Genomic DNA, 10,392 nt, shown 5'->3' with positions numbered 1-10,392 from the left:
GACCAGGCATTGTCAACATCCTAGCAACCAGAGTTGGCAGGGGTTCACTATAAAATTGTCTGTTCACTCAATATGGATAATAATATTGTTAAAAAATATGCAGTAAACTGAAATGGTAAAGCATCATATGATAAGAGCATTGGCTAGCTAAGTAGACGATGGGATTCAATCCCAAACACTGAAGTGATGATTAGCGTTTTAGGCAACTTCAGTGGCAGAAAAGTAACAATGCATTGGTAAAGTTTTGCCTGAAGCTCAGGAATTCAAGGAGGGTGGTTTATCACCTAGCACCTGCACAGATACTGTAAACTTAGCAACATGAGCTCAACCCCAATTAGTGGCGATAATCCTAGCCTGGTTGCTGTCTGGCACGCCTCCAGTGGTTGTCTGGTTAATATCAGGCCCCACCCCCAGTGTCACCCCATCCCGCCTCAAGTGGTATTTCAAGCCTGGCCCAATGTCGATCCCCAACCCCATCCAACATTGGGTCAACCCCATGTACTGGCCACTGACCATAGCTACAGAGGCCACGCTTCTCGTGGTGTTGGCAGCAGACCCCGCCACAACTATCAGCCCCACCCGCCATTATGAAACAAAGATAATTAATTTCTCCCTTTCGGTTTTTAAGTTTTTCTCACAGGACAAGTTATTCACAGAGCAGACATGTATACTGTAGCAGATAAATGCAATTTAAGGTGGACTTGGAAGTGAGTGTGATATGATGAGCTGTCATCCACACAGTTTAGCCTCTACAGAGACAGCTGTCTCCAGGTGGAACCTGTCTTGAGTGGCATTAAAATCTCATCATCTGCCAAACACACTGGTAGGAAAGGTCAATGATGTTAGCTTCCCAAGGGTGGTGAGAAACTGACATCACTCGTTCAATCACTCAAACACACACACACACATTCAGTACATATAATACATAGACCAACATAAGACAATGTAAACATTTGGGGCTAAGTCCAAACCTAGGGGGATCCACGTCATATGCACTTTTCAAGCCGTTTGAGATGATCGAATGTGTAAAAGTCTGTACATCATTTGAGAAAAACATGATAGTTGCCCAGGAAACAAAATCATCCTGTAGAGCCCACATCCTATTATGTATTAATTGTTCTCCAACTGTGTTGATCATTGTGAAATCATAACACAACAAATGTTGGGGATCACCAATTTTCACCACTTAAAAAGAGGCAGAAATTGTCTGACTTTAGTATTTTTACATAACATAAACACCCGAAACAGAATGAATAATCTTGAAACCTTTTTGGTTACACTATGCTGGAATTCACAGAATGAATGTTTAGCTGTCAAATCTGCTAAATTTGGATCCCTCCCAAATCTGGGCCGCTCAAATAGCACATGCACTGGGAAAAACGCATCGAGGAGGCATACAAGTGGAAGAGTGCAAAGTACCAGGGACTGCTAGACGCAAGCCAGGGCCTGATAAATTCCGGCAGGGTCACTTGGGCAAGGTGGATGACCGGGAACACTCAATGAACCCAGGAAACATCACTGATGATGCGTCCAGTGTAGTCATCACACCACAGGTATATGTCACCTTACTTTATACACTTGATGCTCTTTATACACTTTATATTTCTACTTCATGACAATTCAGAGAGAAATCTATAAATTTACTCACTACATATTTGATAGCTATTAGTAGTTTTCAGATTTTAAATGTAAAAGTTTATAAAATATGATGCATTGTTACCAAGTAGCATGTAAAGCAGTTAGAATTAGCTCTACTCAATTTTCAACCACGTGTCTCTTACATGTTAATGCACCCATAATAATGATCCTATAAAGTAAAAACACTGAGCTGTAATTCAAAAATATGGAATGCTGTCACCTGTAAAAGTGTGGTATTGCTAATTTTACTTAAAGGAGAGGTTCACATTGTCTTAAAACAATAGTCTGGTGCCCATATGAACACTAATAAAGGTTTTTCTTGCTGTAATTAACTCTCCTGTTTATACTGGCCATTAAAACATCCTTTCCTAATGTGCTTCCAATGTTAAGTGGGAGACAAAATCCACAGTTTCTTGTTTCTGTACAAGTTCTTAAACTTTGACCGAGCTTCGGCAGTCTGTGTTAGTCCAGTCAAGTTGCTATCTTCCAAAGTTCCAGTCACACTTTTACAAGTGCATGGGACATGGGAGACAATCATAAATATATTCCCTCTACATATTTTCTTCGAGAAGGGAAAATCTCATCGGTTAAACATCTCTCTCAGTCATAGAGATACACTATTAAACCTGTGATTTGGAGTCACACACATTCTTGACATAGTTTTATTTTAAATGGATGCAAGCCAAAAAGGTGAGAAACCACAGCAGCAGAGCTCAGTTTTGATCATGAACGTGGTTGCTCACTGTTCTTCTGTCTTACTTTTCTGCTGCCTTATTGCTCCCCACAAAGGATTTAGCAACAGGCTATAATTATAGACCACAGGTAAAGTGGCGGGGGGAAGTGGTGAGGCCTGATACTTACAGTTCAGTATGTTCAGTATGTTGTGGTATTATTGGTGTGATGTGGCACCATCTCATGGTAGAAACCTGGTATAACTGCAGAGGCCTGACAAAATATAAAATGTCTCAGATCTCAACAGAAGATATTAAGAAGACGGGATATATGTTGCTTTGCTAATGCATTAGTGTTAATCTTCTATCCTCCACTATTCTTTTCTTGTTCGCATAAAGTTGCTATGCTCCAAGTGAAGCTTTGTGTTTAATATGCGCCAGATCTAGTACAGTGTTGAAAGCTGACAACCAGATGTTTGTCTGTCATGGCAAAAAAGCCCAGGAAACAGGTGGCTCTAAAAAGCCCCAGATGGAGATAAAAGTCGTCAACCAGCAGCAGCGAACCAGGAATTATGCATAATGGCAGTAACAGCTTTTGGACCCAAATCAATCAGAATATCATCTGGATCACCAGGCATAGTAGTGAGGCCGGAGACCACTCTGCCAAAAATGCGCAATATCTGTTTATTTTGTATCTATATTTGAACTTGTTAAGCCCTCACTCTACTCAGTCAGACTAACCATTACTTTGGTGAGGGTATGGCGATATTAAATAATAGCATGTCTTTTACATAGTCTAGAATTAGGAGCAAATAAATTACAAGGCAACTATGTAATATTTGCTTTGTGACTATATAATGTCTATTATATTATGTCTGTCTGTCTGTCTGTCTGTCTGTCTGTCTGTCTGTCTGTCTGTCTGTAATCCTGCCAGTGGAAACACCCTTTTTGTCTTACAAGATAACCCGATACTTGTCTTGTAAAGATTGAGTCTGGTTATTTGTTTGTGAATGAAGTGATTTGAATATTACTGTATTAACTGACTGTCTGCATTTGTCACACAGGATAATGTGGTGCTGATCCTTTTACTGTATACAGCCTAGTAAACAACTTTTATTGAGAAGCTTCTGCTCTATGTGAGAGCTGAGGACGTGTCAGCGGGCCATCTGGAGTGTATTACGATTAAAAAAAAACTGCAGGAGAGGGTATGAACTGTCTTGGTTGTTTCTAGTTCTCACTCTCTTTCTTTTCCCATTCTCTTTTGATTTTCTCTCTCATACCTCAAATGCACAAACTCAAACAGGGAGGGAAAGGGTGGGCAGACAGAAAGATTGGGAGAGAGAGGGGCTGGGAGGGACTGTGGGTGAGGTTCACTTGGATCCAAATCCACTGGAGCAACAACTGAACAGGGAAACAAGACAGAACATTCTGGAGCTACAACTCTAACCAGACTAAAAAGCTTAATGATCACAGCTGGAGGAAAAAAGAATATTCAGCCATTTAAGGACCATCAACGATTCTTTTTATCACAGCAAGACTATCGTAAACTGTGACTGAAGCCATATGGATTGAAGTTTTTTTCCTTTGGCTCATTTTCAGTGTGGAAGTGGGTTGCCGGACAGCTTCAGAAATAAAGGTGTCATTGTCTCTGACAAGGCAATATAGACACAGAAATAGTGAAGTTGTTACTGTAGCAGTAATTTCAGTGCTGAGTTGTTGACAGACATGTTAGTAATGTCAGACAGAGTGCTTCCTGTCCTTCTCCTATCTCTGTCTCTGACTGTGGGTTCCGTCCAGAGTCAGGGTTCTTCCCAGGATGCCTTCATAATCCAGTACCTGGAGAGGAGACTGGCTCAGATTGAGGTAGGTGCCTGCTGCAGTTGTATTTGACATCAGGTACCTGTATCCCTTAGGAGACATCAGAACACTTCACATTCAATACTTGCAGCCCTTACTATTTACTACTACTTGCAATATTATGTTTACACCTTAAATACACAGAACATACAGTATATTTCAGTATCTTGTACTGCTCTATGTAGATTTTTCATGCGTGTGTGTGTGTGTGTGTGTGTGTGTGTGTGTGTGTGTGTGTGTGTGTGTGTGTGTGTGTGTGTGCGTGTGTTTTATATTGTGTTTCCAACATTTAGCTATGTAGCGCATATATATATATATATATATATATATATATATATATATATATATATATATATATATATATATATATATATAACATGCTAAGGCAGAGAAGAATTCTGAAGTTGGCCAATTCACTAATTTTCTCTGTTATGTTGCGGGACCAGACCAAGTAAGGCTGTAGCAGCGGAGTATATGAATTGAGTACCTGATGCATATACAAGTATGCATATACAAGTAAAGGAAGAGGAAAACAGTGTTACATGTTTGTTTCTGTTCCTGCATTCATAACACTTTTTCTCTGTGTTAATGACATCAGGAGCGTCTGAATCAGTGTGAGCAAAACACAGTGAGCATCACCCAGAAGACCTATGACCTCTCTTCAGAAATAAGGGGTTATCTGTCCACTCTTAGTGTTGTGAGGTAAGCCTGCCTTAAAAACGACTTCATACCAGTTGCCCCACATGGACAATAGTAACAAGAATGAATGAATGAAATAGTATGTGACTAAATTAAGGAAGTACAGTTACTTAAGGTACGTGAGAACTGTTTTGCTCTTTAGATCAGAGGTGAAGAGCCAGGTGGACACTGTGTCTGTGCGAGTAGACCGAGTGGAGAGAGAGTTGGAATATCTTGAAAACAAGATTCCAACACAGTCTGAAATTGAGATGGAGGAGGCGCTGCTGGAACAACAGATAAAGGCTGCAGAACTGGATCAGCTGAAGAAGAAAGCCAAGATCAAAGTAGAGAAAGGTAGCGTGTGTGCATGTGTGTGTGTCTAGTGGTATGCATTAGAAGAGAAGAATGAAAGACAAAAAACAAGACATTGAAAGTGAAAGACATATATCGGTAATCAAAGCCAGACAAAAAAAATGTACAGGATCTTATGCTACAGTTCAATAAAAATCCATCATTCAGGCTTCTCTCCAACATTTATAGACTGCAGCACAGCCCTGAGTCAAATCAAGTCTCTAAAGATTGTGAAGAAGGCAGGAGACACCTATGGTTCCTGGTTCAAGGACCCCTCTGCAGGATCGGCCAAGGTCTGTTCTTTTTGAAGATGTAATTACAGTAATATTAGGCTGTTTACAGTACAGACAGCTGTGTTTCTTTCTGGGCAGCAGCGCTTATCTTCCCTACAGTGTGCAGCTGCTTAATGACATTTTTCTCATAACAATCTAAATTAATTGTTCTTTTTGGGTTAATTTACCCAGGATCAGCAAATACTCTCTTTAATAATATATTTGGATGGGAATGGTTGCTGACATTTAGATTTTGCCATGTTCAATGAATAATTTTACTGAAATAGATGAAATACCCACACTTTCGGGCCCATATAGTTCAGTGATGTATTTTTCCTGTTCATGTGGTTATCTAGAGAGTTATAGCAGATTTATTTCCCTATGAAATATATCAGTAGTTAAAGCTTTCTTTCTAGACATTTGTCAGCATGGGAGAAGCACAGTTGCGACTTGCATAAATACCCAAGAATGCAACATCCAAACTGAGTTGCACAATACAATTTTCACACGCTGCTCAACTGGTTCAAACTGTAAATCTTTCAGGTCTACCTGCTCAGTGGAATTCGTAACGACACTGTGCTGGAGTATGATTCTCTGCAAAGCTTCACAGAGAGGACCGCCACTCCACCAGCTAAAGTTGTGCAGCTGCCTTTCCACTGGCAGGGGACAGGTCATGTGGTCTTCAATGGATTCCTTTACTGCCACAAGGCAGACACACCCAACCAGATACTGAAGGTGTGTAACTGAAGTAAAGCAATAAAAGCCTTTCTTGGGTGATTTGTACTGTGTTTGTAAAATAGGGGGTTGAAGAAAACTGTTTATTCAGTAACTTAGAACATTTACTGTTTGCTGATTACAAGAGAGGCTTACTTCAGATAGCTGTAGAGGAGCTTAGTCATTGTGGAGTTAGGTTTTGTCCCATTTCCTTTGCTGCTTTGTGTTAGCTGAGGTCAGTGAGCTAACAATGCCAAAAGAAACACTTTTGTTCCAGTAAAATGAGCTGACTTTTCTCAAAATACTTCAAGTGTTTTGGAGTACATGTAATTGCTACAGAATCTTTCCAAAAAAATCTAATTAAATACAGTATAACAATACCTTATAAAATTAAAGACACAGTATAGACTATAGCTATAGCCATATAGCCTATAACTATATTTGTTTTATCTGGATTGTCTGAAATACTTTAGCTCGTCAGCTATTGGGTGGATTGCCATGAAAATTTGTGCAGACATTTATCGTTACCGGACAATGAATCCTAATGACTTTAGTGATCCTAACTTTTCTTCTAGCGCCACCATGAGGCTCACTTTTGCGGTTGTGGATTGCCATGGCATTCATGTTCCCGTCAGAACGAACTGTAATAACTTTTGTGATCTTTTGTCTTTTTATATGGCGCCATAATGAAATCAAAATATTAAACTTTGGTTTATGACAAAATTCGGGGAAACGTAATAGCATTCCCATCAGCCTCAGCTGTACTTTGTGTTTAGTGCCAATGTTAGCATGCTAACACGCTAAACTAAGACGGTGAACATGATAAACCTTACCTGGTAAATATCAGTATGTTATTATTGTTATTGTGAGCAATGTGATAGCATGTTAGCATGCTGACATTAGCATTTAGCTAAAAGAAATACTGTTACTGCATCTTTATTTGCGTTCCTCCATACATAATTTGCTATTTTGTGCGCATAAGTGCATTCACACTGGGAAGTATGGCAAAATTCAGTGTATTATGAGTACTCAGATGGTGTACTGATATCACTGGACACTTCTGGACAATGATCGCCATCTTGGCTACACAGTGGAAGGGGAACCGTTGTAATTTATGCGTGTGTTTTTTTCCACGAAGTACCACTATACAGTTGTCGCATAGAAGCAATCAGTATGTCTACTGGGTTAATTTAGTCTGTACTGATTTGGTGCAGAGAGCGGTTGCATTTCGCCATTAAAAAGAAGACGAAGAAGCTGTCAAATGTAATTTCTGGTAAGTGCACAACAGCTATGTTCAATTTGAGACACTGTCCCACTGAAATTCAGTCACTCTCTAGCATATCTGTAGACTCTTCAGTTGAGTTTGTACACATCCAGGTTTGTGGTTACAACATGCCTGACACTATTGAAAAAAAAATTTAAACTATAATAATAGCCTTTCTGAATTTGTCTCTTTCCATATGTCTCCATTACATAAAGGTAGACCTGTTGAATGGTACAGTGGTGGACAGTACACTGCTTCCAGGAGCAGGGCGTCTACCAGTCTACAGCTTGAACCCTAACACCTACCTGGACCTGGCTGTGGATGAACTTGGTCTCTGGGTCATCCATGCTGACGCTGAGTATGGAGGAAACTTGGTCATTACCAAACTGGATAAAGGTAAAGCATACCACCCCTATGCATAGACTTTACTTACCAACAAATCCTCATTCCCAAATGACAAAAGAGGTCGATGGTCAATTGTCCCAAAAAGACATGACCATTCTCCAAAATGACATGTACGAGCGTTGGTACCAGTTCAGCGACCAGAATTTCAGTACGTTACGTAAGTCACCTTTAACACATGGTAAACTACTGGGTTAGGTTTAGGAAAAGATTGTGGTTATATAGATACATAGAATGGTACATTAGCTAAGTCACCTACGAAATGTTATTTAACTTAAATCTTTAAGTAAGTCAACTTTGACTTCTTTCACACAGGACTCAAACCTCGATCTCCTGAATGAAAGTCCTGAGTTTGTTTGACACATCCATCCTTCCCTACCACCTCCTTACACAGACTTTGTCGCTCTCTATGCAACGTCAACTGACTTCTTTGTTTGCTATTGCCATACGGCCACTGGCGGCCACGGGCCTAACAAAACATTTAAATAGGGGTGCTGCATAATCAGTCTATATCGCCATTGTTCTGGTGAGGATGGGTTGTTCATATAGTATATAGGTAATGTAACCTGGTCTATAATTAGCTCATTTCATTTTTTGTTTCTATCTCAGGAACTTTGGCAGTAGATTATACCTGGGATACACAATGCAGAAGCCGTGACGCTGAAGGAGCCTTCCTAATATGTGGAACCCTCTACGTGGTCTACAACACACGATATGGAGGACGCTCCACCATACAGTGTCTCTACGACATCCATGACACCATCCACAGGTTGGATTACACACAGATAGACCATCTAGACACTTAAACAAACATGCATTCTCGTAATTAATCATCCCCACAGACATACATGGAAAAACTGAAACAGGTAAACTAAATGTTCAGTCATAGTGTTAAACACGCATTTTATCCAGATTCACACAAGCATACTTTGCATCCACATCAGTATGGTTTCACAACTGAAGACATGTCTTAATTTGATTAAACATTTTCTCTTTTTTGTACAATCTATTTGCAGTGATGAGAGTCCTGTGATGTTCTTCCCAAAGCGCTACACAAGCCACAGCAGCATCCACTACCACCCCGAAGACAAGCAGCTGTATGCCTGGGACGACGGCTACCAGACAATATACACTGTGGAGACACGCAGAAATGACCAAGTCACTACCGAATGAAGATGATCTACTGCATTCATCCTTTAAAAAGTTGTGGTATCGCTTCAAAATGAATTCCAAATTATGCAATCAACATTAAAAGCATTAATTAAGGAAATTTTCAATTATTGATGAGTAGTTTATAATCTACTGTTGTTCAGTATAGTGATCCTTTGCTGGCAATGGATGCTGCCTTCATCGCTGTTAATCATTATAGACATAACGATCATGTCCAAACAAAGGCATTTTATGCATTATGTAGGCTTTATTTGTTGTATCACCACAATAAAGTGTCATTTAAACATTTAAGTGTCATGTGTATTTATAATTTATAATATTTAAAAAGGCTTGTGGTGTGCTGGTCCAGATGTACTATACAGCTAAGAACCTTTCAGAAAAGCTGGCTCATCGCATACCAGATAAGCAATCACCACATTGTGAACATTTACTGTCTCATGTGAACGTAACATGATATGTTCTGGTACCCTACTAAAACACTGTCTGGACAACTCACATGTGCATGACCTATATACCAGAGACTGTGTAAAACATGGATGTAGTCTCTGTGTCATCTCCCACAGGTTTCTAAAGAACAATTGTGAAGTTTAATGTGGGTGGCCACCTTGGAACATCAGTGGAGCTGAGGTGGGCCCAATGAAGCCTGGTTTTTGCGGCTCTCTTAATTATGCGTAACTTCCAGCCTTAATATAATTTAAATGGCTGAGTTATATAAAAATTCTCCCCAGCACAGTTGTCATGAATGGGGATATTAGCTATAGAGACCAAATCTGTTTTTTGTACCAGGCTGTAAACATGTTTATTTCTGCTGTAAAGTTAGGCATTTTAACAAAGTGGTCTATACGGAGTGACTCACTTTTGGAGCTAGCTTTCAGTGATGTTGTGTATGTTGATTGGTCGAGGGGCTAATTTGGCTCAGCCAGCAGCTTACAAGAATTTGCCAAATTTTAAAATGTATGTAATGTAATGTAAAAAACTATGCTGAACAGGTACTACTACATACAGACAGGTGTTGGTTTTAGCTTGTTTGTAAGAATTCACTATTAACTGAGCTAGGGTGTTGGAGCGTATCAAATACTAGGGTATTTAATAATTTAGCTCATGGGCGCATTACACAGGCGCAGGGGTTTCAGTACCCATCTCTAGCTATTTACCCAAAATGTTTTGTTCACGACATAAAACTAAAATACAATAACATTAAAGTTAGTTACCAGTCCCCTCTGTCTACAGTGCTGTTCTCCTCACATTCCCGAAGATATGAAGTACGGCCAAATGTTGTTGAGTTTTCATCGTTTACCTCTCCTCCTTCTTGCCCTGTTAAACCTGCAGTCTGGGAGTCCCCAGACCAGTTTGGTCAAATGATGATGAGAAACTT

General features: G+C 39.8%; 1 protein-coding gene across 1 annotated transcript; it reads left to right on the top strand.

Annotated features, from left to right (window-relative positions):
- Window positions 1-3,685: 3,685 nt before the first annotated feature.
- Window positions 3,686-9,303, top strand: LOC119884052 (olfactomedin-like protein 3A). The gene is made up of 8 exons (XM_038694522.1): window positions 3,686-4,172; window positions 4,765-4,868; window positions 5,008-5,198; window positions 5,385-5,488; window positions 6,011-6,202; window positions 7,661-7,841; window positions 8,457-8,616; window positions 8,864-9,303. Exons 1-8 carry the CDS (start codon window positions 4,035-4,037, stop codon window positions 9,018-9,020), a joined length of 1,227 nt encoding a protein of 408 aa, XP_038550450.1. The 5' UTR covers window positions 3,686-4,034; the 3' UTR covers window positions 9,021-9,303.
- Window positions 9,304-10,392: the final 1,089 nt, after the last annotated feature.

This window comes from Micropterus salmoides, unplaced genomic scaffold, assembly GCF_014851395.1.
Source record: "Micropterus salmoides isolate LMB-PRFRI ecotype aquatic unplaced genomic scaffold, ASM1485139v1 Ms_hic_scaffold_3116, whole genome shotgun sequence".
NCBI lineage: Eukaryota > Metazoa > Chordata > Actinopteri > Centrarchiformes > Centrarchidae > Micropterus > Micropterus salmoides.
This window is presented reverse-complemented; position numbering and strand designations above follow the sequence as displayed.